Below are 25,098 nucleotides of genomic sequence, written 5' to 3'. Positions count from 1 at the left end.
GTGCTTATTGTAGGAATTCTCTCAACCTCTGTGTTTGCAAACTTACATGTTGGAGGAAAATAAATGCAGACTGCATCACACAGTGAATGAATGAAATAAATGAATGAGTGAATGAATAAGTAAAGCCTCAAAGACCAGGTAGAAATCTGCTGAAATGCTTTCTTTATACTCTCCTGCATATATTTCAAAGTGGGTTTGTATTACTCATATAACAAAAGAACATTTTGTTTCCAAGCAGAAAAATGGCACAGGGGTCAATTAATAAAATAGGCATTTATTCTGAGGATGTAACGCCACGAAGGAAGTCCCCAAGGCCAGCCTGGGAGAGGGCGAACACTGCCGGCTCGCTCAAAGGAGAACAGGACCGCCGCGTGTGTCTGCACCCCAGCCGCTCAGGCAAGCCTGGGGCAGGGCTCATGGGTGAGCTCTGGGCTGTGCGCCTGCGGTCTGACTCGGCCGCCGGTCAGCGCAGGCCCAGATTAGTGTGTCCCGTGTCCTGAGAAGCCGGAGTGTCAAGGCAGGTTACAAAGGAAGTCGTGCAGGGGCAGGGCCAGGAGCCCCGACAGGGAGATTCCGAAAGTGTCAGAGATACAGGCAGCCGCCATGGCAAATTCCCGGTGCTCGTCACTCGTCTGCGGAGGGCAGAAGCAGGGGTGAGGCTCCGGTCCTAGCTGCCCCAGCCCAGGCCTTCCCCAGAGAGGCTCAACCCCAGCCACCCCCGCAACCCTCCCCCGGCCCATGCTGACCTCCAGGGCAATCTGGTGGAAGGTGTTCACGTAGGCGGCACCTCCGAGAAGCCCCTCATACAGAACGACCAGGAAGACGAGGTAGATGCTGGGCAGGAAGCTCAGCCACACGTCCACCAGCAGGAAGGCCAGGTTGAGGCACTGCAGAGCCAGGTGGCGGGGAGGGCTGAAACTGGGACCAGAGGCTGCTGGTCCCATCCAGGGGCCCCGGTTCTGGGAGATGCTGAGGAGAGGGCTGGCAGACCCGGATGAAATCCCAGCACCCCACTGGCCTACCAGACCCTGGGATCTGGGGCAGGCCTTCTCCTGAGCCTGTCCTGGCACCCTAGATGCCACAGGTCACTCTCCCAACCGTGCCTTGGCTCAGGTCGTCCCCGGAACACCGTTCTCTTTCCCTCACGTGGGATCTCCTGGTCCCCACTGCTCCCGGCTCAGCTTGGAGCAGGACCCCTCCCGCTCCTGGGCGCTCACGCCTCCTCCCAAGGGTTCCCTGAAGAGAGAGGCCCGCCCCTCCCCCGCTATTTTACCAGACTGAGACTATGGGTGTCGACGAGCAGTTCTCGACTGGGAGTAATTTTTGCCACTCAGGGGACACTTGGCAATGGCTAAACATGTTCCTGGCTGTCGTGAGTGGGGAGGGAGTGGGTGGAGGCCGCGGGTGGAGGCCGCGGACACCGCTCAGCTCTGTGGTGCACGGGACAGCCCCGCAACAAAGAACGATCCAACCCCCAATGTCAACAGCACCGAGGTTGAGAAACTGGCTACGGCGTTCTCGCGTCTTTAAGGAGGACTCTGACCCCACCCAAGGGAGTAGGTCTCCCCTCTGGGGCCCAGTCCTCCACAGGACCCCAGGGTCCCAGGCCTGAGCCGTGGCGGCGCACATATCTGACTGCACACACAGGTCACTGGGAATCATGTGACCCACACAGGCCTTGCCCTCGAAGGTTCTAGTTCATTACGTCTGAGGTGAGCTCAGAGATCTGCCTTTAAAAGAACACATCCCCGGGGTGCCTGGGTGGCTCAGTGGGTTGAGGCCTCTGCCTTCAGCTCGGGTCGTGGTCTTGGGGTCCTGGGATCGAGCCCCGCATCAGGCTCTCTGCTCGGCGAGGAGCTTGCTTCCCCCTCTATCTCTGCCTGCTGCTCTGCCTACTTGTGGTCTCTCTCTGCATCAGAAAAATTTAAAAAATCTTAAAAAAAAAAAAAAAGAACACATCCCAGCAATGCTCATGTGACTGGCGACACCCCGCTAATGCATCTGTCTGTAGCACGTGGCCAGGCGCTTTCTGTAATGAAATTCAATGATTCTAAGTCTCTCATTCTATGGAAAATCCTAAGCTATGCATTTCAGTGGCATCTAATGAAGAACCTCCGAGTTCAGAATTGTTGACATGATTCGGGGCCTTCGGGGTCCGAGGCCCTGGGCTGGCGTCCCCACTCAGACCAAGAGGGAGAAAACTGACGGACAGCCACAGAGTCCTGCCGTAACTGTCAAGGGCAAACTATACTTGGTTTCAACTCTTTTATCCTAGAACTGGACTCAGTTTATTGAAAAGGGCTTTCCTGGGACGCCTGGGTGGCTCAGTTGGTTGGGCAGCTGCCTTCGGCTCAGGTCATGATCCCGGCGTCCTGGGATCGAGTCCCATATCGGGCTCCTTGCTCCGCAGGGAGCCTGCTTCTCCGTCTGACTCTGCCTTCCACTCTGTCTGCCTGTGCTTGCTCTCGCTCGCTCTCTCTGACAAATAAATAAAATCTTAAAAAAAAAAAAAAAAGAAAAGGGCTTTCCTGGACCAAAGGAAGGTTAATTTTGACAGTAACTTCCAGGGGCTATAGACTCGTGACCTTGAAGGCTGGTTCTGTGAAGCTACTTTGGTTGGACCATGGGCCAGAACGGTGTGTGTTCGCTCAACACTGTGCTACTTCCACTACACGGAGTTAACTTTGCTCACCAGCCTTGTGGTAAATGACCTGTTGGCTGTGACACTGTTGATTTTGTTGTAACAAACCACCCAGAATAAAAGAACAGTACTATTTTTTTTTAAACCCACAGAAACACTATTTGAAAGCCTGTGTCTCTGCCCGAGGCTCGTGGAAATAAGAATTAAGTGCGTGCTTCCAGTGGATTAACACACTTCCCATCTCTGTGTGTCCAAACCACCCTGAGAAGTAGATGCTGGCTGTGGCGGGTTCACAGACGAGGCCATCTCGGCTCAGGCAGGTTCAGGGACCTGCCCGACATCACACAGCTACAGAGAACGGAAGCTGGGATTTGTGCCCCGGTTTTGCTGGGCTCCCAAGGCCACACGTTTTACACAGAGCCAGAGCCCTGCTGGCCTTCTGGTCCCTGCGCTCAGAACCTGACGGCGAGCAACACACTTCCTGGAGAAGTGGGAAGCAAGCCTGGGGTCTGGGAAGCTGGGAGCCAAGGTGGGAACGGAGCGAGGGCTGGGCTCGGTACCTGCAGCAGGGCCAGGACCCACGTGAAACGGATGTGACAGCAGCGGAGAGAGGAGCGGGAAACAAAGACGCCGGCCTGGTAGAGCATCTGGTACCTTCCATGCGGGCAGGGAGGAGGAAGCAGCCCCTCAGCAGCGTGGCCGCGGCCACCCCCAGGCCCTAGCCTCAAGGGCTCCCCTTCAGGCCCCCGCCCGTCCGGCCACCCTCCCCCTCCCCCTTCTTACCAGCGATACTGCTGAGCGTGACTCAGGGACGTGTTCCGGAAGAACAGGAGCTCAAACTGCAGCAAAGAGTGGGCAGGGCAGGTGGTCGGAGACCTGCGGGCCCCGCCTCGACGGCTCCTTCCACCCGCACCCCCAGCAGCCCTCACTCACCAGCCCCTGATTGATGAAATACTCCGCGAAGTAAACCACCACCAGGGGGACGATGTAGGGCAGCAGGCCCTGCAAGAGGCAGCAGACGTAGAAGTAGGCGGCCGGCAGCGGGGCACCGGCCACAGGGGGCGCCAGAGCCACCCAGCCTTACCTTGAACACCGTCCACCTTTCCGGAAGGGAGAGGTTTGACCTGGATTCTGCAGGGAGGGAGGGGAGGCCGGTGAGTGGGGCACGCGGACTCGGCAGCAGGGGGGGGGGGCTGGCGGGAAGGGCCAGCCACTTCACACGCTCCGCGTGAATGCACTCAAATGCCACTGGACTGTACAACCAAAAATGGTTAAAGGGCACCTGCGTGGTTCAGTCCCTTGAGTGTCCGTCTGACTCTTGATTTCAACTCCGATCATGATCTCAGGGTCTTGAGATCGAGCCCCCATCGGGCTCTGCACTTAAGATTTTTTTTCTCCCTCTGCCCCCCAAAATGGTTAAATTGGTAAACTTTACCAGATTTAAAAAGGGGGGGATTAACAGGTGGGACGTCTCCATGGCTCTTGTACTGTCTGATAGCCATCCAGCTCCAACCCACCCAGTTCACAGTGGCCCCTTCCTTCTGCTTCTCGAACATTCAAGCTCCTTCCCACCTCAGGATCTTAGCCCATGCTGTTCCCCTGGCCTATGACCTGACTCCTTGTCTCTCAAAATTCAGCCCAATGACCCCTCCTCCAAAAGGCCTTCACAGACCATGGTCTCTAGGTGGGGTCCTTCTCTATCCCCCCCCGCCCAAGTTCCTAGCAGCAATCCCTGCTTTCTGTCTGGCCAGCACTTACCAAAACTTAAAAAATAACATCTTTCTGATTCAGCTACTTGTTTATGAATGGGCACCCTTCCTCATCTGTCACCCGGTCCCTACAGGGCTCATCAATCAGCACATGGTGGGGCGCTTGGGTGGCTCCGTGGGTTAAAGCCTCTGCTTTCGGCTCAGGTCATGATCCCAGGGTCCTGGGATCGAGCCCTGCATGGGGCTCTCTGCTCAGCGGGGAGCCTGCTTCCTCCTCTCTCTCTGCCTGCCTCTCTGCCTACTGTGATCTCTGTCAAATAAATAAATAAAATCTTTAAAAAAAAATCAGCACAAGGTAAGTACTCACTGAGCAGTTCTTTTTTCTTTTTTTAAAGATTTATTTATTTTTGAGAGAGAGAGAGAATGTGAGGGGGGGGTAAAGGGAGAGAGAGACTCTCAAGCAGACTCCACGCTCAGTGTGGAGCCCAAGGCGGGGCTCGATCCCTCAAACCTGAGAGGATGGGCTGAAATGCACTCTAGGACCAGACACTTAACCGACTGAGCCACTCCGGCGCCCAGCGTGTAGCTCTTTAGTAGACGAATGCGACTGGCTCTTCCCACAACCAGCACTGCTGTCCACCTGCCCTCCCGACCGCATCCGCCACAGAGAGGAAAGGCTACCGCCCCTCTGGGGACAGAGTGATGGTTCCGAGGGACTCCCGGGTCTCCTACCTGGCTTTGACTCCGGAGCCTCGCTGCCCATCAGAGGCTGCCGAGCAGAGGTCTCTGCCTCCTCTTCCCCTCCAGGTTCCTGGGGCGCAGGAGGTGTGAGCAAACAGAAATAGCTAGAACCGGTGGGAGGAAGATGAGACGGAGGGCCCTCTGTCGGGCTGGAGGGGCCGCCCCTCCCAGGGGAGCCCCCCCCATTCCTCACTCCTTGTGAGCCCCACCCCATCCTGTGCCAGAAAGCTCCGGCTGCAGAAAGGTGCTTCCTTCCTTAGAGCTGAGATTTGTCTCCTTGTTTTTGCTGCCCGGGGGCCCGAATGCCACCCATTCCGCCTGCTGGCTCACACGGAGCAGGTCTGCTCTGTTTTCTTGTCATTGTTACTCTGATGATCATTCCGTGTTCATTCTGTGCTGGGCCCAAACTTCTCCCCTTTCAGTCTCTTCCAACAGAGACCGTGTCTACACTCGGCCGTGTCTAGACTCCGCTAATATACATTTTTTTTTTGCTTATGATTTTCTTTGAAATTGATTCACTTTTTCTACACGGCCTCATCCCAAGCAATCATCAGTGAAATCACAGGTTTGACCAGCTAATTAACATTTTTTCCCAATAGGCTCAAAATCAGTAAAATAAAGTCCACCCCATCCCCCCCCGCCCCCCCTGCCAGCCACTCATCTCGGGATCCACTCCATACTGGATGCCAGGTGCGCGTCTCCCCCCAGGGAAGCAAGGAGTGCTGGAGAGGTGAGGCACCCTATCGCACCCTGTAGAGCCAACACGCAGCAGCTCCAGAACTCAAACCAGTCCTCTCCCAGGCCGGAACCCACATGCCCTCTTTACGAGGCTGCTGGGATCTGGAGATTGGGAGCCTGATCTAGTTCTCCCCTGGGCTCCCTCATCCGCCCAGCCCAGGCAGCCTACCTGGCCAGCAGCAAAGCAGGGACACCCAGCATGGACAGCAGGGTGTGCTGCGGGGAGAGGCCGGCCTGGGTGAGGCCCAGATAGGACAGCGCTCCCAGCAGCCCAGCTCCCCCAGTGCCTGAGGACCACCAGGAGATCACAGCCCTGAGAAGAAAGGGAGAGCTGAGGAAGGACCCAGGCCTGCACCCGGGGCTCCTCTTGCCCACTCCCAGCTCCTCCTGCTTACCTGGGGTAGAAGGCGGTGAGCGAGAGGAAGGTGACCTCCCCCAGACCGGACGAGATACTAGCCAAGACCACACCTGGGGGGGTGGGACAAGCATGGCGATGGCCACACGTGGCCTCCGCCGTCCCCCCAATCCCCTGAGGGGTCCGGCCACGGCCTCCCTTGTGTCAGCTCAGATCCCTGGACAGGGGGGCTTCTGGGAGGAGAACTTACCCGCCCCCCCACATGCCTCTCACAGGGCATGGGACCCCCTCTCTACCCAGTTACCGACACCGGAGCAAGAACTCACCCTGGACGCCTCGGCCGCCCCTCTCTCCCCCCGTCATGGAGTCCTGGTGACTCTGCTCATCTCGAGCTCCGTGTACTACAACCCCTTTCCTCCAGTCTCTGCACCCTGACCCCTGACCCCAACCACCCCCCCAAAATGACCTCGTCTCCCATCTCCTCCTCATGACAGGCCCAGCAGGCTTCTGAGGGTTACAAAAACAATCCCCTTCCTCTCCGAAGTTGGGGAGGGTACCCCACAATGCTGTTCCGGCTCCTCTGGGTTCCCCACCTGACACAAAACCTCACACTCACCGCACAGGCTGGTCCCCACTGAATGTGAAAACGCAACCAGGAGGAAGCTTCCGGCAGCACAAATCCCACTGACGAGAACCCGGGGGCTGAGGGCCAGAGGTAGGAGGGAAGAGGGGGGTCAACCTCTGCCTGCAGCGCCCTGACCCTCCCGCCACTGCCTGGGCCCTCACGGCCGCCCCGCTCTTGGGGTCCTGCCTGCCCTTTTGCCGGCCACCCCCTCTCAGACCTGTAGGGCAGCAGGTGCAGACCCAGGGGAGCCAGCAGTTTGATGACGAGGGTGGGGAGGATATCTGCCAGGAGCACTGCCTGGAACAGAGGAACGGAATGAGACCCCCGATGGTCCCAGGGACAAGCCTCCCAACCAAGTGACCAAGGGCAGACCGACACCTGCTACAGACACAGGCTCTGAGGTCAGATAGGTCTGGGTTCAAGTCCCAGCTCTGGGGCTCCTTAGCTTTGTGTCAAGAGCTTCAGTTCCCTTGTCTGAAAAATGGAGGCTGGTTACAGCGCTCAGCTCGTAGGACTGCTGGGGATTACATGAGCCGATGGACGCCACACACAGAAAAGGCTCAGCAAATGTCTTACTTATGATAATCACGACGGCCGCAGCAGGTGCTGAGGGAGGGGGCGGGGGGTGGGGAGGACCAGATGGGTACTCACCGCCGTGGAGACGGAGTTGCAGTCAAATCGAGAGGAGCTATTGTGGGGGGTGAGGGGTGGGTCCGGGTTCACCTGGCGACAGAGGAAGGTCTTTCACCCAGAGAGGCAAGACGTGACACAGAAAGGGCCTGGCTCCAGTGCCAGCTCAGCCCTGACTTGAGGGATGGCCTTGGGTCAACACTGGCCTTTTGGGACCTCAGTTTCTCTATGTGCACAATGGGGCCGGGGAAGCTTACCGCACAAAGCTCAAACTAAGGACCCGAAGCCCTAAGATGGCCCCGTACATGGGCTCTAGTTGGGTAACACACTCAGGAGCTTTCGTTTTTTAAAAATTGAGGCTTCCAAATTTGTACTGTCATTCTAGAACAAGGCACAGGTAGGCGAGTGAGCCGCATCCTCCCTAAGCACCTTATTTCCTCCCATCTAAATATATTTATAAGGACTTCTTCTAATGGAGGCCTGGGTGTGGTTGCCACACCGGTTTCGGGGAGCGGGCCTCTCTGTGCCCAGTCTGGAAATGCATCCCTCTCTCCGGAGAATGAGAAAGGAGAGTCACTTAGAGATCCACGAGGGTGGGCTTAAACCACACCCCCACGGGGACCCTTTCCTCTTCGCCCTACTCCCCTTAGGCCCCCAGGAGGACGTCCCGTTTTTTAAAGCCCTGGGACTCCGAGCCTGGTCTCATTTGTTTCCCTGCTGGGCTCATGTGTGGACCACCTGAGCACCCCTTGACCTGAGGATTTGAAGTAACTACCTTAGGCAGACGCGTGAATATGTAAATGCCAACGTTTTAAATAATTCTATGAAGTCTTTGTAGCTACTCAGCCAAGGGGGAAAATGGCTTTCCAGAAAAGCTGATCTTGGACCAAATTCCCTGCTGGACTTGAACTTGCAAGGTGGTGGCTGTAATCCTTTGGCACTTACACCCCCCCAGCCCCCACCCCCGCCTCCAGCTCATCATAGACAAAAGGTTCTTAACTAGAGGTGATTATACCCCCCAGGGAACATCTGGCAATGCCTGGAGACCTTCTCCTCTGAACTACTGAACAGGAGGTATGCTACTGGTAGAGGACACGGGTGCTGTTAAACACTGTACGATGCCCAGGAAAGCCCCAGAACAAAGAATTCTCCAGCCTAAAATTAACAGCGCTGCGGTTAAGAAGCGCTTTCATAGACCATGGCCCCACCCAGCCAACCTTTGAGTTTATATACGTGGCACCAATCGATGCTTAAAAACCCTTCCTTGCTCTGTGGTCTGGGAAGCTGGAACTTCAGCCCCCTTGCCCCACCCCTGGGCCACCCCCATTCCGTTACTTTCTCAAAGGGGGTTCCTGCTCTAGGGGGAGTCCCCCATCTTCCCATAAGGACTAAATATGGTGGTGGCATTAGAGACGGTCACTTACATGGCTCTGGTTCCCAGATGCCCTCTGGTGGCTAAGGATGTCATGCGCAGCGCTGAGCATCACCACGTAGGAGAAGTTGTTACAAAGGCCCAGGAGCCTGGAGTGAGCAGGATAGGCTTTTTTTCCCCATCAGTTTTATTGAGATATAACTGACATATAAGAACAGATCTTAAACCTCCTTCCAGGCTTAATCCGCTCACAGTCCTAGCACCAAATCTCCCCTTCCTGTGGCCTTCCAACAGCTCGCCTGTTCTTCTCTCTCACCAGGCCCCATTTCCATTTTGGTGGTAGGGCTAGAAATCCAGGCTTTGGGATGACAGACTTGGGTTCACATCTCATCTCTCCCAGGAAGAGAAGAGAGTCATCAAAGATGACTCTCCCTCCAAGCTCCCAGCATGGTGCAGTGCCTGGGGCGTTTCTCATGCACTGATCCATGCTCTCTGACATGTTGTGGAACAGCAGAAAGACCCTGGAGCTTGAAGCCCAAAGGTCTGTGTTCAGGTTCCACACCTGCTGCTTCCTACCTGAGTGGCCTTGGGCTACCCACGTGTAAATGGGGACACAGGTTTTCCTTCTCACTACTTCACAGGGTGCTGTGGGGTTAAAGGATGATCCTACCAAAGCCCTTTATGACCCCTACAAGAAGGATCTTTTCTTGCTTACTCTCATTTCCCAGAGCTGCACTCAGTGATGGGAAAGGAACTGGGCCCAGTGCCAGAGATTTCATGGGCTCTTTTCACAAGCCCAGGAAGTGGTTCCGAAGCCTTTCTTCCCATTTTGCTGCTGTCGAGAAGAGAGGCTCAGAGAGGTGATGGGACTCTTTCGGAATCACACGTGAAGCCACGTCCAACCCAGTGCGCCACCTAAGCCCTCAAGGTTCAGGTTAGCACTAGAAGGGTTTCCCAAGGCTCAAAACTGGAATGATTTCAGGAGGTAGATGGACGGCCTTTTAAAAAAGTGTAGATGCATGTATTAAAACGTGCATTAGGAAAAACACTGGCTTCCTGTCCAGAGCAGTGATTTAAAGTTTTCTCCTAAAAAAATACATGTATTTACAAATTTAAAGTCTGAATTCCTTGGAGTGAAAACATGAAGTAGTCCCCCAGCCGACAGGAGGACCTGGTCCAAGCCTGAAGGTGGGAGGTAAGTGGAGTCCAGTGTTGGAAGTTTCCAAGCTGCCTTAGGGCAAACCAATGGCTTCGGTCAGTATTTGTGAATTCAGCTCCTTTCTCACGGCTCAGCTCTTTCGTCCCTTTTCCCTCCTGTTGCTCCCCAACTCCTCCCACCCCATTTTTACTTCTGCTGCAGTCCTCGGGCCACTCACCAGAAGCCCATCACGTTCCTCCAAAGGGCGCCCTGCCGGTCCAACAGAGGGGACCGAGGTTCCGGGGCCGTCTCCTCCCCTGGCAGGGCGAGAAGGAGAGAGCATGACCCCCACCCCACTCGCCGGTGCACGAGGGCCCCACGGGCGTCCTCCCTGGGGCCGAGCCAGCGCCCGAGCCCCGAGTCAGGTGGGTCGCGGGGCAGAGGCTGTCCCTCTCGGGAGCGCGGGCGGGAGTACGCACCCTCGCAGTCCGAGAGGCGCCGCCGCGAGCCCGCGCGGCCTCCCATGGCTTCGCGTTCCGCGTCCGCGAGGGTCCAGGGCCGGCTGCAGCCCGGCGGCGGAGGGTCTGCGACACAGGACAAGGATCCACGCCCCACTGCAGGGCCCCGCTCCGGCTTCCCCGCTGCACCCGCGCGGGGCGACGCACCACGTTACCCCGGGGGCCCATCTCGCGCCCTCGCACACCCACTCGGCCCCACCCACGGGACGCTGCCCCGGCCCCCGCGAAGGCAGGGGCCTCCGCGGTCTGTACCTTTAAGAGCAGCGGCGAGTTCGGCGCGGAGGGGCCGCGGGTCGGCGGGTCACGTGACAGCGCCCGCGGGGCCCCTCATCACGTGCTTGGAGGTCACACCCCCCGCAACTTCCGGGTGCGCGCTCTGTCTCGGCTTCGGGCTCTCCCAGCCTCGGGACGGGGGCCCGACAGAGGCCGGGAGGACCCCGGAACCGCTGCTCTAGCCCTGGAGCGGGTGGGATCAACGAGAGGAGCCGTAGCGTTAGAGCAGCGGGACGCGAGGGCTTGGCCTTCCTTGCCAGGACTAGGCATGGCGGCGAGCTGCTTCAGCTCCTTTCCCGGCCCTCCATTGCCAGAAATAAATATGGCCACCGGGCTACTCTAGTCCTGCTTCGGGGGATTCTGATTCCTCTCTGTCGCCCTTAGACGGCTTCAAGACCTGAACATCAAGATAACTCTCGGGAGTCTGTCTATTGGCAATATCCCAAGCATTAAAGAGATCCCTTTCCCCAAATTATCCCAGAACCAAAGAATATCCCAGAAATATCGACCCCCCTGGGGTTACACGTGAGAAAGCTAAAGAAGGAAAGTTGCTGGTAGTGATACAAGGTTAGACCTAAAGCTGGCGGGACAGTAGGAGCTACAATACCAGAGGCAGACATGCTTGGCTCCGCAGGCTGCGGTGGGACTCCTGCCTGCATCAAGAATGCTTAGACCAGAGGATTCTAGGGCTTCTGATTCTGATTCCGATTCTGTGATCTCATCTGGTTTGTCTAGTTGGAAATTTGGAAAGTGGGGATCAGGCAGGGGATTGCGGGAAGAGGTGTAGATCAAAGTCGCTTCCTATAGTTCAAAATAAGAAGTGATTGTTCTCTTACCTTCCTCTAGGTGGTCAAGCAGCATCCTGAGTTTTCTTCATTGAGTCCTCCTGCTAATCTCTTCTATGGGCTTCCACCAGCTGGTGCTCACCTCTGCCAGCTCTTTCTCACCACCAAGTCCTCAGACTGCGATTTGAAATGTGCCCCCTTTGGTCTGCTTCCCAGGTTACTCAACCAGTGAAAAATGGGGTCCTACTACCCATGCGGGACCCTACAAACTCAGTAACATGTCACACATGGCCTCTGCCTTTGAGGAACTCACAGGAGCGTGGGCGGTAGACACAAATAACCACAATACAAAGCTGGGCCAAGTTTTGTTTCACAAGAATGACTACAGATGAGGGAATGGGCACTGGAGCCACCAATCCAGCCCCTTCTTCCCCTTAAGGAAGCATTAATGACCCTAAAATGAGAAGCCAAAGCTCTTACCAGCCCCTCTGCACTCCCACTCCTTGTCCCTAGGCAAAACAGGAACCACAAACCCCAGCTTCCTCTCACAGAGTGGCTGTGGCTTGGGGGGAGCAGGAAATGGCTGAGGTGTGAATACAAGACCTGAGTCACTTGAGCTGCTCTTGCCACACGCCCCCTCCCCCCGCTCCCCTCCCCCATTCTGAGGTCGTCTGCTCCCAGGTTTTTCTTTATGGTCTCCCCCCCCTTGCTCTTCAGCTCCAAATAGGCACCTGAGTCCCCTGTGCGATGCACACCCATTGCCCAGCCCAGGCTGGGAGCTGCTGTGGGCATTGCAGAGGGTGGGCAGGGCCTGGATAGGGGGTGCGTCAGGGAGACACAGGGGAAGAGGAAGTGTCTTGGGCCCTGGGGAAGACTGCCTTGTCTCAGTAGGTGGGGGCGGTCATTTGTCAGCTTTCTGGACACACAGACAGAGACAGACAGGATGGATTTCCTCCGGCTACATCTCCCTGGGCTGCATCAGGCCTTGCGGGGGGCGCTGGTGAGAGGGGCAAAGAGATGCCAGAGAATTTCACCCTGCTCCCTGGGGCCTCACCTTCCCTCCTTTCTTTGAGACTCTCCTCATACTCATGATCCCTTTCTCAGGATCAGGTCGCCTCCTAGCCTGATCGTTTCTGGATTTCAATCCCCCCCACCTCCATAAACAACATCCACCTACCCCAAATCTAGCCCCTTTCCTCTTCCTTCTGCAAATCCAGTTCTCTTTCCCCTCCTAGAGCCCAGACCCCTTGTCTGTGGCCTGAGTTCCTCTGGGGCAGGGTCCCAAGGGAGAGGGCTGGGGCTCCCCTTAACGCCTCTGTCTCCTCCCCCTTCCCTTCTAGGATTCCCTCAGCTCCTTTGTCTCCTACCTCATGGGAGATGAAGTCCCTACTGCAGACAGGAAGGCGGAGAGGGCGGCCGAGGACCTGGGAGAGGTGGCTGCGGGAAGGCAAGGGAGACCTGAACAGAAGGAAGCCCAGGAGGCCCTGGAGGGCCTTGGAGGCAGCCAGAGCCAGGAGGATGGAGAGCTCAGAGGGCCCAGAGAAGCTGGAAGACGCCAGGAGGGAAGTTCAGCTACAGAACAGACCTGGGCTTGGGAAGAAGGCAGCTCCCACAGGTCTCAGGCAGAGAGGCAAGACACTGGGGTCCAGGAGGCAGCCAAGGTTGCCAGGTGCCAGGAACCAAGGGCCCACTTAGAGGCCAGAAAGGAGTCCGAGGCAGGGTCTGAGGCTGGTGGAGACAACAGCAGCCAAGCCCAGGAGAGTCAAGGGCCCAGTGAGCAGGAAGTGAAGAGAGAGGAGACACTAAGAACCCGGGAACAGGAGGAGGAGGCGGAAGAGGTCAGGGAAAGAAAACCAGAGGTGGCCAGGAAGGCGGAGTCAGAGTGGACCTGGCACAGGGAGCCTGAGGGGGTGGAAGGTGCCGATGGGCAGAAGGTAGCAGGGGACAGCAGGAAGTCTCTAGAACCGGCCAAGGAGGCAACTGCAGAGGAGATCCGGGGGTCTGCAGCCAAGCAGGCCAGGCAGGAAGAAGAGCTGATGGTGGTCCTAAGGGGTAGTGAAGGCACAAGGGCACAGGAAGCACAGGAGTCGGGGACAGAATGTGAGGACAGGACAACCTCAGTCAGGGAGGTGGACGGGCCAGCCTCAGTCAGGGAGGTGGACGGGACAGCCTCAGTCAGGGAGGTGGACGGGCCAGCCTCTGTCAGGGAGGTGGACGGGCCAGCCTCAGTCAGGGAGGTGGACGGGCCAGCCTCTGTCAGGGAGGTGGACGGGACAGCCTCAGTCAGGGAGGTGGACGGGCCAGCCTCTGTCAGGGAGGTGGACGGGCCAGCCTCTGTCCGGGAGGAGGACGGGCCAGCCTCTGTCCGGGATGAGGACGGGCCAGCCTCTGTCCGGGAGGAGGACGGGCCAGCCTCAGTCAGGGAGGTGGACGGGCCAGCCTCAGTCAGGGAGGTGGACGGGCCAGCCTCTGTCAGGGAGGTGGACGGGACAGCCTCAGTCAGGGAGGAGGACGGGCCAGCCTCTGTCAGGGAGGTGGACGGGCCAGCCTCTGTCAGGGAGGTGGACGGGCCAGCCTCAGTCAGGGAGGTGGACGGGCCAGCCTCTGTCCGGGAGGAGGACGGGCCAGCCTCAGTCAGGGAGGTGGACGGGCCAGCCTCAGGCAGGGAGGTGGACGGGACAGCCTCAGGCAGGGAGGTGGACGGGCCAGCCTCAGGCAGGGAGGTGGACGGGACAGCCTCTGTCCGGGAGGAAGACGGGACAGCCTCTGTCAGGGAGGTGGACGGGCCAGCCTCAGTCAGGGAGGTGGACGGGCCAGCCTCTGTCCGGGAGGAGGACGGGCCAGCCTCTGTCAGGGAGGTGGACGGGACAGCCTCAGTCAGGGAGGTGGACGGGACAGCCTCAGTCAGGGAGGTGGACGGGACAGCCTCAGTCAGGGAGGTGGACGGGACAGCCTCAGGCAGGGAGGTGGATGGGCCAGCCTCAGGCAGGGAGGTGGACGGGACAGCCTCTGTCCGGGAGGAGGACGGGACAGCCTCAGCTGGAAAGGAGGCTGACCTCTCCGGAGCCAGGATGACAGAATATGGGGAAGTCTCAGGAGAAGAGCCCTCAGAGGGCACTGGGAAGACTTGGGCCTTCGGGGAAGCCTCCAGGGGAGAGCAGGAGGAGCAGGCTGATGAGAACAGAGAGGCTGAGATGAGCTTTTCCCCCAAAGAGACCCGGGTCCTGGGGACTGAGAGCGCAGAAGAACCAGCTAAGGAGCAGCGAGCAGGGGCGGAGGCTGCAGAGGGCCAGGGGTCAGAGGGGGAGGTAAGGGAGGGCTTTGAGGTCCAGGAAGATCAGGGAGCGAAAGACGCTGAGGGGAAGCCAACCTCAGTGATCAGGACTGTTCCAGCCCGTCTGGAGGAGGCAGTGGCGGCGGAAAAGGCCAAAGAGGAGGAAAAGGGCTGCCGGGTCTCAGAGGCTGCGTTGCCCAAGGACAACCTGGCAAATGAGCCTGAAGAGGATGCTGACCTTGAAGGGGCCCCAGGGGCCAGCAGTCCTGAGAAGGAGTCCAGCGGGGAGAGGAGTGATGGGGAGGCTCAGACAGGCGGAGCAGCACAGGCGTGTAGTGGGGCGGGGCGGGGCGACCTTGAGCATGAAGTCACGGAAGGCCGGGCACCTGAGCTGGTGGCAGGCCCCCAGACCCTGGCGGAGCAGCCCGAGGAAGAGCTCTGGGAAACTTCAGCCCTGAGCGAAGAGGAGACGGCAGGGAGCCCGGAGGAATTCCCCGGGACCATGGGAGGCCTGGGTGGGGCAGAGGCCTGGGAGAGCCAGAGAAGGGACACCCGGGAGGGAAAAGCAGATGCAGAAGAGGGGGAGGTTGCAGAAGGCTGGGCACCGGAGGAGCCCGAGGTTGGCCGAGAGTCTACGTTCCCAGATGTCCCAGAGGCAGGCGGGGAGGGGAAGAAAGCCCAAGAAATAGGAGCAGAGGAGGGAGAGACCCTTGGAGCAGAGAGCCAGGGGCTGGGTGGAAGACATGGGGTAGACGCAGAGACAGGCCAGTCCCTGGGAGAGTCCGATGCCGGAGAAACCAAGGATGAGGAGGCGGAGGCCGCGGTGCCCTGGGTGGCAGACCCAACACCCGGTGGAGACGGGAGGCTCGAGGAGGCCACGCTGAGCCTCCAGGACAGCGAGGACCCAGGGGCCGGTTCTTTGGCGGCTGAGATAGCAAGGGATGATGTAGCTCTGGACGGAGGGGCCGCGGGGGCGGGGGGAGGGCCGGCAAGAGAGGCTGGGGAAGCTTGGGGCTCTGAAGGGAGACAGGAGGTTCCGGGAGGCGTGGAGCTGATGGAGGTTACACGGGGAGGACGCCGAGGCCGGCTGGGATTTGGCCCAGAGGGCTCAGCAGACGAGGAGGTGGCTGGCAGAGGGGCCCAGGCAGAGGCTTTGGAGGCCAGAGAGGGCGAGCCCAGGGGAGAGTGGGTGGAGGTCGGGGAGCCCGCAGTGGAGGAAGGAGGCTGTGGGATGGATGGCTTTACCTCGGGCTCCCAGGTGGTGAGGGCAGAGGGGACCGTGACCACAAGGGAAGCCGAGGGGCTCCCGGGGGGACAGACGCTGTTGAAAGACGAGGCTGTGGGATGGCCAGTGAAGGAGCAGGGGCAAGGCAGTGAGGGGGTGTGTGGGGAGCACCGACCCGAGGAAGAGGCAGACGGACCCCTTGACGTGGAGGATGCTGAGGAGACTGAAGGCCGGAGAGCAGAGGCCGAGGAGATTGTTCCAGAAGGCCTGGAGGACGTCCCGGGCCCGGAGGACCAGTCAACAAGCCAGGAGCCTGCAGAGGCCGAGCGTGGGCCCCACAGGGAGACGGGGGCGACGGCAGGAAGCGCCGGAGCGGGTGCTCGCGGCCTCTGGAGTGAGGTGAGAGCTCCCCGGGGATCCGGGGCTGGATAGGGCAGAATCTCGAATCTGGCCCGTGGTACCCTGTGCCCCTTTCCCCACAGGCCCTGCTCCCTGGGGCTCTCCTGGACGTCTCCGCCTCCCGGAGCCGGGTCCTCCTGTCTCGCAACTCCTCGCTGCGCCGCTCCCGGCTCTCTTCCCGATGGACCCGTGGGCCTGAGCGGCAAGAGGTGCCTCCCAGCCCCCCACCAGAGGAACAGCTGTCAGCCCCGGAGCAGAGACTTCTCCAAGCAGAGGAGCCCCCAGAACCTAGCCCCCCAAAGCCTGAAGGGACCCCGCTGCCAGCCAGGAGAAGGCCCCTGGGACGTGGGTAAGCCCGGGGGGTGAGGTGGTTGGGCCGGGGTGCGGAGGAGGCTGTGGCCACCTGGAGGCCAGCGCCCATCCCCTGTCTCTGTCCGCAGGTTTGGCCTTGCACACACGGGTATGATGCAGGAATTGCAAGCCCGCCTGGGCCAGCCAAAGCCGCAGTGAGGGGCCCCTGAGCCCTCCGGGAGCCTGGCCCCGCGTCGCCTCTCTCCATCTGCCGCTCCGGACACGCTGTTTCTGCCTCTGGGCCTCAGCTTTTCGGTGTGTTATTCATGGAGCAGACAGAACCGGACGCCTGTGAGAACCAGGAACTTGAGGAGCGTGACCCGGTGATGCGGCCCACCCGGACCGCCTCTCACGGCAGGGGCTCAGCACCTCTCCTGTCTGTCTTGGCCGTCTGGAGGACGGACGGGGCGCGACGACTCTCCGTGCAGCCTTGCCTCCCTGATTGCTCCCCAGACCCCACCGGGGGCCTTCCGGGGAGCTGTGGAACAGTCACGCCAACCTTGGGGGTGGGAACTGGCCCAGAAGAAGGAGGTCCGTGGCGCCTCTGAGCTCCATTTGCGATGGGAAACAGAGGGGCACCGGAGACCTTGAGCTTTCCAAAATCTCGCAACTCTGCTAGTCACCATGGAAACCACCAGCCCAGCAAGCCAGAATAGAGGAAGAAGCCCCCAGAATTTAGGAGCAGAAAGAGGCCCAGGGTGGCCAGAGGCTACTGACTCCTGTCCGTCGGGGGTCAGGTACCCCTTCTTTGAAAAGAAGAAGCCAAGGGAGGATGAGAGTGCTTTATTAGGCACCCCGCGTGGTGGCCTGACCCAAGGACAGCAAGCAGGCTCTGAAACAATAAATAAACCATCATTTCCCTAAACAATAAATAAATATCCAACAAATAAATATCTGCCAGGGACCGGAGGGGCCTTAAGTTATTGGGGAGGGGTTGGGGCGGGGAGCCAGTGGAGTCCTGCCTCGTTTAAGGCCCGTGAGCCGGAACTGTCCCGTTGCCCAGACTCCAGTCCTCGGGTCCTGAAGGGTGAAGGGATGAGAAGTCACCCCATCAGGGCCGGGAGTCGGACGCCGAGCCTCCCAAGGCCGGGGCTGTGTGTCCGGCATGGGAGAGCAAGACCAGGTCCCTCACGGCCCGAGCCAAGACAAGCTCCAAGGAGTGCAGCAGCTGGTAGGTGTAGAGGAGTCGGGCCCATGACGGCTGCGCTGACACCTGCGAGGGACTCCCGGGAGCCCGTTCGAGCCTCCCCTTCTGCTCCTCACTGTCCTCCTCCTCGGGGAGCTTGAGTCCTGCTGCCAGCTCCTGCGGGGAGATGCCCACAGGTCAGGCAAAGCCCAGCTGCGCCCCGGAGCGCATCCCTGTTCCTTTATGTGCCCGCTGGTACAGAATGACATCAGAGATCGCAAGGTGCATGATATCCCCGGACAGCCTCTCCTTTAGAGCTGCCATTATGTCACCATCTCCCACGTCCTGCCTGGTTTTTTTGGTTCAAGAAAATGGAAGTCAGGGGCGCCTGGTGGCTCAGTGGGTTAAGCCTCTGCATTTGGCTCGGGTCATGATCCCAGAGTCCTGGGATCAAGCCCCACATCGGGCTCTCTGCTCAGCGGGGAGCCTGCTTCCTCCTCTCTCTCTGCCTGCCTCTCTGCCTGCTTGTGATCTCTGTCTGTCAAATAAATAAATAAAATCTTAAAAAAAAAAAATGGAAGTCATAGAGCAAGTCGCTGCTGCTGCTCATGGAGCTGACAGATTCATCCAGGATCGCCCTGGGCACTTGGGATTCCAGAAGTTCTTCTCTTAAGGGTCATCTTAGGATTGGAAATGGGCAGAGAGGTGGAAAGCTAGCTTTTAGGCTGCTTGCATTTTCTATTTTCCTTTTTTTTTTTTTTAAGATTTTATTTATTTCTCAGAGGGAGAGAGAGAGAGCACAAGCAGGGGGAGCAGTGGGCTCCCTGCTGAACCGAGAGCCTGAGGGGCTCGATCCCAGGACCCTGGGACCATGACCTGAGGCGAAGGCAGATGCTTCACCGACTGAGCCAGCCAGAAGACCCTATTTTCCTTTTGTTAAGAGGAAAATGCCAGTTTCCCTTGGGAATGTTCCGGAAGGCCTGGTCACGTGAGAGGCTGAGGGAGAAGGGAGCCAGGTTGGCTGCTGATGCCAACAGCCATTCTGGGAGCTTCAGGACTGTTCAGACCAAGACCCCAAGAGAGGGCAGAGATTCAGGGGACAGAGCAAGCCCCCCCGAAAGAGGGCCTAGAGCATCTCCGTCCACACTTACCCAAACCTGTGTTTTTAAAAGGGAGGCAAAGACCTTCAATTTTTTGTGTTGGTCTCTGTGTGTTGAGGAGGCGGGGTGGTAGGGGGGAACATGCTACCTGGAAGCGTAGATGCCGCTGCAGATCCCGGAGATCCAGCCTCATGGTCCACAGCTGCATCTTCTCGGAGCTGGTCCAGCCCCCCTGGCTCCCCAGGCCTCCCAAGAGGGCATGGAAGGGGCGAAGCATCTTGGAGAGGAAGCAGAGCCGGTCTGGGTCCTGTGGGAAGGAAGGGAAGGGGTCAGACACGCCTCACAGGCTGAGGATCCAACCCAGCCGCCTCTCCACCGTCCTGTCGCTCTCTGTCCGCAGCCCCGCTCTGACCCCTTCTTCGCCACCCCTGTTCCCCATCCATCCCCTCACTTGTGTTTTTATCTTGTCTCTAGCCTCCTTCCAACCCTAGCCCCACTCCTCGTCCCAAACCTCTCTCTCTTCTGTATGTACGACCTCATTCTCACACCACTCCTTGCTTCCAGCTGAACCTTTATATCCAAGGACACACTCAGCCTCATCCAGATCTGATTCCTTCCCAAATCCATTTTCTGTTCGATCCCCGACTTCCATCTCCACCCACCCGGCCCAGCCTTACTGCCAGCTCTCCTGCCCCAATCCACCGTCCACCAACTCACAGAGAGGCCGTGCCAGGCCTGGAAGGTCAGGGAGACGTTGGGGAGCTGATCCCCCAGGGGCAGGAGGTCCAGGCGCACTCCTGGCAGGTGGGATTCAGCCTGTGGGGCAAGGTCTGTTAGTGAGGGCCAGAGGGAGTGGGGATTTGCCCACCCTCGAAAGCGGTTGCATCAGGGAGACTCACAAAGCGGTGGGCGTGGGTCCGAACCTCGGACAGCAGCTTCCTGGCGAGCTGCAGGCTGACCCTGAACTCCTTCCGCAACTCCTGCAGGCTCAGGGGGGACCTCCCTGGCGGTCTCGGGAATCCCCAGACACCAGCTCGAGCCAGGAGCAAGGAGAGCAGCAGAAGGCCGAGCCCTGGAGAGAGGGGGAGGTGGTGGGCCAGATGAGGGCAAAGCTTGAGAAGAACTCATGTGCCCTTTTTAGCCTGTGCTCTGGGCAAGCCCTGTGCGCCGTCTCGCTGACCCCGCACAGCCATCAATAAGAGGGAAGCTTTTGAGGATACCCTATGACCTCTCTGTGTGAAAGGAAAGAAGTTACCCCTTGTCCAAGACAGACACAGCCTTGCACAGAGTACCCACCTTTGCAAGCAGATGTCAGGCTGGATCTTGATCCCCACTAACTGCCTTGGCTAAATGTCTTTTTCAGTGAACAGCTTGCTCAGCTATATGTGGTACCCGGGGGCTATCGTATTATTATATTTTGCAGATGAGGAACATGAGGCTCGGTGAAGTTGACCAGCCCAAGTTCAAATAGCTAGAGGGTGAGGGAACCAGGACTGGATTCCAGATCTGCCCGAACGCAGAGCCTGGGTGCTTCCCCCAGGGAACTTAGAGGAGGCAGCCACCTCCCCTGCAATGGGCATGCTGTGTTCTGCCAGAGGATTCCTTGAGCTTAGCCAGGCAGCTCTGATGGCCTGAACTAGAGCCCCGGGGGTGGGCGGGCAGTGCCGGAGGCTCTATCCCAGGGAGTCAGAAGGATGGCTTGGTCCGGCCACCGCCAAGGCAGGTGGGTCACTCTGCAGTGTTGGAAGAACAGGGGGTGCCCGGAAAAGGAGGAGCGCCCAGACTGGGAGGCAGAACCTCTCTTTCTCGTCCAGGTTCTTCCCTCGAGCAAGTCCTCTATCTCTGTGTCTCAGGCTCCCATCTATAAAATGGGGGAGTGAGACCAGCTGATTTCTGAAAGTACTTCCTGCTCTGTGTTTCCTGGAAAGAAGCGCAGGGGAGGCTCGGGTGGGAGCCACGGGAAGCCGGCGGTGTCTGGCGGTTTCTCCATCAGGGAGAGGAAATCGAGCAATCACTGGAGTTACACAATTCTCGAAACACAAACCAAAACTAGGCTGTAAGTCTAAGTCTGTTCCTGCTCACCCTCCTCTCCATGCCTCTCCCCTGCCTGATCTTGATCTCTAACCCCTGGGCTCCGCTCCCCGAATTGTCCTATAAATAAAGACCAAGGGAGGTTTCTGGGGACTTCCATTCACCAATGTACTTCCAGAGGTGGGGGGCAGCGCCTGCGACCCCCGTGTTCAGGATCCCCTGGCTTAGGGACCCCTCTATCATCCCAGAGACTTCCAATGGCGTGGGGTTCCTCTTAGCTCTATTTTGAGGGAAAGTGCGTGTCCCCAGGCTCTGGTGGCTATTGCCCACCCAGCACTGAGCTGGGCCATTTCCTACTCTGCATCCTGTCTGAGCTCTGGGGTCCAGACCTTTCCCAGGGCTTCTCCCTACCCTCTGTACCCAGTCCTGGGTCCTTGGCTCTATTCCCATCCTCTAGCCCTTGGTCCTTACCGTGGCCCTACTATCTGCTCCTCTTCCTGTGGCCCTGGCTCCAGGCTCTGACTCCTTGAGTCACCCACAGAGGATCGGATCTCCTTCCAAGCTACAGACCCTTGGCCCACTTAGGCTGCTGACTCCTTGGCCTCAGCCCCACACTCCAGCCAACTCCTCCTGCTGTGCTTTCTCTGTCAGCCCCAGTTGTCAGCCAGACTGTCCTGTGCCTGCTCATTCACTCAAACCGAACTCTTCATTTACACGCTTGGTCCTGGTCCTGGTCCAACTGCCTGCCCGCCTCTTTCTCATCCTGTCCTCCGGCCAGCCCTGGCCGACCGATCACCCCCTGTCTCTCCTGCACCCGCATTCATGCCAGACCCATTCCCATTCTCCGGTTGACCGAATCCCGTATTCTTAGTCTTGGCCGAGTAGCCGCCCCGTCCACACCCATCAAGCCCTCCCACCCCCTGCCCAGTGTCCGCCAGGCTTGCCCGCCCGCCCTCCACCCCCAGCCCTGGCCTCGGACTCACGCCAGCCAAGGTCGCCTGCCATCTGGCCCATAGCGGGGCCCAGCCCGTGTGGCCAGCCATCTCCCGGGCCGGGGTCTTATACTGGGGGCCGCGCCGGTTTCACTTTCCGTCCTGCTTGTACTTTCGTCTTCTCTCCTCACCACCCCTTGCTGAAATGGGGAAATGTCATTTCCCTTCCCAGAGGGGGCGGGATGTGCGGGGGGTGGGGGTGGCGGGAAGCTGGGGTTTCGGTCAAGCTCAAGCTCCAGACCCCCCGCTGAGCTTCCAGGACTGTCCCTCCGCTCTTGTCCCCTCTCTTGGGCGAGTTCTAGGGGCCGGTAGGTCCCGGAGACTCAAACTGTTCTGTTTCACTGCTCTGTCATTGTCATCCTATTTCCATCACCCGCTCGCTGTCCTGTAGAAGACAGATGGCCAGGTAAGGGGATTGCCCACCAGAGAGGACTTCGGGGTGTGAGTCATCCCACTCCTCTGGTTTACCAGATGGCTGCAGGAGGGACTGTGAAGGAAGTGGGGCGCTCCTTGTGGAGCTGGGGTAGGGCTTGATGTGGAGCAGTGGGGTCCCAGGCTGGGCAAGATCAAGGCTCAGTCTATGGCCAAGGTCAGGGCGGATGAGAATGTCACCCTTCAGAGCCAACAGCTCAGTCTTGGGCCAGAGTAAGATCTAAGATTAGCGCTCAGTCTATAACTAGGATCAGGACTTGGTCTAGAGCTTTGTCTGGGGTCAACATCCCGCCTCTGTCGGCACTTGGGGTCAGAGCTATCGATGACCTGGAGGGTCTGCTTGGGACTATTTGGGGATGGGCTTCGAGCTCTTGTCCAGATTGGGTGCAGAGCTTGGGCGGCTGTGGTTCTGACAGGGCCCGTGACTCAGGTCAGGGCCCAGGCTTGGGCTGGGATAAGAGCTCTGTTGATGTCTAGAGTCAGGGCTCACTAGGCTGGGGTTGCGTGAGGTCAGGATGGGGCTCGGTCAGGTCTCAGAATAATCCAGCTCTGTGTTTCTGCTCTGCGGATGGCTGTCAGGGCTGGGCTGTACCAACCACCGGTCTCCCTTCCAGCACAGCTCCACCCTTACCCCACCCTGGATTTTCCATCTTCAGGGACAAGATGGGGGTTTCTTGGTCTTCCCCAAGGCCCACTTTCCTTTTGGGATCATGTGGGGTTTCCCTGTTGGGTCCCTGCAGTGAGACAGAAACCAAGGGGGCTTTCCCTTTCTATACTCTGCCTTCTCAGCCCCATATTGGCCCTGCCCAGTAGGGCCGCCTGGAACCAACTGCTTGGGAAGTACCAGTACATTTGGGGGAGCAATCCCAAAGGGTTGCCTGGAGGAGAAGGAAAAGGAAGAGCGAGCAGCTGGCACCTCCCTAGCCCGAAATAGTTTCCCTTGCAGTGTCCCCTAGTGGTGACAGCTCTTTCCCCCACATCCCACGCCCTTGAGGCTCCCCACTTGCGGGGGGGCGGGGGGGCAAACCTCCTGAGACTGATGGTGAGGACAGACCCAGGTCTGGCTGTCTTACTCACCCCCAAGTCCTGCCCTACGTCCTGGAGGCAAGCCAGCCCACTTACCCTCTGACCACAACCACTCCCCATCCTTTACGCAGAACTGCTCAGAACTGCGGTGCCTCTCAAACCTTGAATTCCATCTCCCGCTCTATCACCACAGCCTCCCCATCCGCCCGACCTTCTCTGAGGGTTCCCCAAGGCCTTCCGTCTCTTGTTGACTCTCTGCGCCTCCCCGTCCGGCTAAGGCTGGTCCCTGCAGCCTCTTCCCTGCCCGACGCCCTGTTCTGTTCCAGCAACTGGAGATTTGTGCTTGAATACGATCCACCATCTCATACCAGCTTGCCTCTGCACAAGCTCTTCTCTTTGCCTAGAAAGCCCTCACTGTCTTCTCGGTAGTCCCCTGTTCTCAGCCTACCCCTTGTCACAGGCTTCCTCCCCTGAATAGCTCATTCCTTCCTACCATAAGTCCTGTCTGCAATGGATATCGTACATTTGTTCATCTTGCTTACTCTATCCTCATTCATACCACTCCGGCCATACTGTCTCCCTCATTGCTCCTAGAACATGCCAGGCACGCTGCTGCCTCAGGGCCTTTGCACCTGCTGTTCCTTCTGCCTGGAACGCTCTTCTTTTGGTTATCTGCAAAGCCCACTCTCTTATGATCTGCTCCAATGTCACCTTCTCAAACAGAGTCCTCACTGACCTGATTAAAAGACGCAACCCTGTCCTTGGTACTTTCTCTTTTCTTTTTTCTAGAAAGAAATGTTGCAATTTCCAACCATAACTGTGGATATATGGAGATATATATATATATTTTTTTCCTTTTAGATCTATCAATTTCTCTCATGTGTTTTGATGCTGTATCGTTTAGGTAGAGACACAATTAAGACTGTTATGTCTTTTTGAAGAACTGTCCTTTTATCAGAGTGTGATGTCTCTCTCTCTTTACCCATGATAATAGTGCTTTTCTTCCCTCCCCGAAGTTTACTCTGTCTGAAACTAATTCGGCAAGTCCTGCTCTTTTTGATTAGTGTTTACATGGTTTATCTTTTTTTCCAACATACTTTCATTTTTAACCTATGTTTTTAATTTGCAGTGGGTTTTGTTAAAACAAAATTCCAGATTAATATTTTTGTCAGTTTAGATGGTATTTATCATTGTCTGCCATTCGTAAATAAATATTCTATTTTCTAACTGAAGATATCTATCCTGTTCTGAATGTGAGGTCAGTTGCTGGCCTTGGCACCTCAGTTCCTTGATGAGTTCAAGAAAGATCCTTAATTTGTACTTTGTCCTACTTCATTTCTGGTTGTAAGAGTTGGGCTTTATACCTTTAAAGAGATTTTATAGATTTTATACCTTTAAAAAATGCACATTGCCGGGTGGGTGCCTGGGTGGCTCAGTTGTTAAGCGTTTGCCTTCGGCTCAGGTCATGATCCCAGGGTCCTGGGATCGAGCCAAGCATCGGGCTCTCTGCTCAGTGGGAAACCTGCTTCTCTTTCTCCCACTCCCCCTGCTTGTGTTCCCTCTCTCGCTGTCTCTCTGACAAAAAATAAATAAAAATCATTTTTAAAAATGCACATT

General features: G+C 57.8%; 3 protein-coding genes across 10 annotated transcripts; 1 reads left to right on the top strand and 2 right to left on the bottom strand.

The window, feature by feature from the left end:
• Positions 1-254: 254 nt before the first annotated feature.
• CLN3 (CLN3 lysosomal/endosomal transmembrane protein, battenin) lies at positions 255-12,982 on the bottom strand. 6 transcript variants are annotated; one of them, XM_045072654.1, is made up of 18 exons: positions 12,893-12,982; positions 11,577-11,702; positions 11,348-11,471; positions 10,720-10,924; positions 10,188-10,533; positions 8,864-8,960; positions 7,461-7,532; positions 7,027-7,106; positions 6,801-6,886; positions 6,225-6,297; positions 5,999-6,142; positions 5,083-5,195; positions 3,726-3,772; positions 3,575-3,643; positions 3,425-3,480; positions 3,202-3,295; positions 747-887; positions 255-632 (listed from the first exon to the last, which is right to left on the bottom strand). In XM_045072654.1, exons 5-18 carry the CDS (start codon positions 10,472-10,474, stop codon positions 513-515), a joined length of 1,479 nt encoding a protein of 492 aa, XP_044928589.1. In that variant the 5' UTR covers positions 10,475-10,533; positions 10,720-10,924; positions 11,348-11,471; positions 11,577-11,702; positions 12,893-12,982; the 3' UTR covers positions 255-512. The 6 variants fall into 6 exon arrangements, with proteins under 6 accessions (XP_044928589.1, XP_004774024.1, XP_044928588.1 ...); XM_004773967.2 differs by lacking the exon at positions 12,893-12,982 and having other exon boundaries at positions 10,188-10,266; positions 10,429-10,533; positions 11,577-12,236; XM_045072653.1 differs by lacking the exon at positions 12,893-12,982 and adding an exon at positions 12,006-12,236.
• APOBR (apolipoprotein B receptor) lies at positions 12,408-17,678 on the top strand. Of its 2 annotated transcripts, XM_045072652.1 has the most exons (5): positions 12,408-12,525; positions 12,866-14,275; positions 14,546-16,423; positions 16,507-16,772; positions 16,864-17,678. In XM_045072652.1, exons 1-5 carry the CDS (start codon positions 12,469-12,471, stop codon positions 16,931-16,933), a joined length of 3,681 nt encoding a protein of 1,226 aa, XP_044928587.1. In that variant the 5' UTR covers positions 12,408-12,468; the 3' UTR covers positions 16,934-17,678. The 2 variants fall into 2 exon arrangements, with proteins under 2 accessions (XP_044928587.1, XP_044928586.1); XM_045072651.1 differs by having other exon boundaries at positions 12,866-16,423.
• On the bottom strand, positions 17,543-22,147 carry IL27 (interleukin 27). 2 transcript variants are annotated; one of them, XM_004773968.3, is made up of 5 exons: positions 22,015-22,147; positions 19,900-20,072; positions 19,718-19,816; positions 19,149-19,307; positions 17,543-18,077 (listed from the first exon to the last, which is right to left on the bottom strand). In XM_004773968.3, exons 1-5 carry the CDS (start codon positions 22,043-22,045, stop codon positions 17,826-17,828), a joined length of 714 nt encoding a protein of 237 aa, XP_004774025.1. In that variant the 5' UTR covers positions 22,046-22,147; the 3' UTR covers positions 17,543-17,825. The 2 variants fall into 2 exon arrangements, with proteins under 2 accessions (XP_004774025.1, XP_004774027.1); XM_004773970.3 differs by having other exon boundaries at positions 19,924-20,072.
• Positions 22,148-25,098: the final 2,951 nt, after the last annotated feature.

The sequence above is a fragment of the Mustela putorius genome, unplaced genomic scaffold, assembly GCF_011764305.1.
Source record: "Mustela putorius furo isolate JIRA1106 unplaced genomic scaffold, ASM1176430v1.1 tig00004039_pilon_pilon_pilon, whole genome shotgun sequence".
Lineage (NCBI taxonomy): Eukaryota > Metazoa > Chordata > Mammalia > Carnivora > Mustelidae > Mustela > Mustela putorius.
The sequence above is the reverse complement of the archived record's forward strand: the minus strand, read 5'-3'. Positions and strand labels throughout refer to the sequence as shown.

Bases quoted from the DNA above. Each gene is read 5' to 3' on its own strand.
- CLN3 (XM_045072654.1), bottom strand. From the start codon at position 10,474: ATGGGAGGCCGCGCGGGCTCGCGGCGGCGCCTCTCGGACTGCGAGGGT. The intron at 5,196-5,998 runs GTAGGCTGCCTG...CACCGGTTCTAG, and splicing joins CCTGCTTTGCTGCTGGCCAG to CTATTTCTGTTTGCTCACAC. The intron at 3,481-3,574 runs GTGAGTGAGGGC...TCTTTGCTGCAG, and splicing joins ATTTCATCAATCAGGGGCTG to TTTGAGCTCCTGTTCTTCCG.
- APOBR (XM_045072651.1), top strand. From the start codon at position 12,469: ATGGATTTCCTCCGGCTACATCTCCCTGGGCTGCATCAGGCCTTGCGG. The intron at 12,526-12,865 runs GTGAGAGGGGCA...CTTCCCTTCTAG, and splicing joins AGGCCTTGCGGGGGGCGCTG to GATTCCCTCAGCTCCTTTGT. The intron at 16,773-16,863 runs GTAAGCCCGGGG...CTCTGTCCGCAG, and splicing joins AGAAGGCCCCTGGGACGTGG to GTTTGGCCTTGCACACACGG.
- IL27 (XM_004773968.3), bottom strand. From the start codon at position 22,045: ATGGGCCAGATGGCAGGCGACCTTGGCTGGC. The intron at 19,308-19,717 runs GTGAGTTGGTGG...TCCTTCCCACAG, and splicing joins AGGCCTGGCACGGCCTCTCT to GACCCAGACCGGCTCTGCTT. The intron at 18,078-19,148 runs GTAGCATGTTCC...ATCTCCCCGCAG, and splicing joins AGCGGCATCTACGCTTCCAG to GAGCTGGCAGCAGGACTCAA.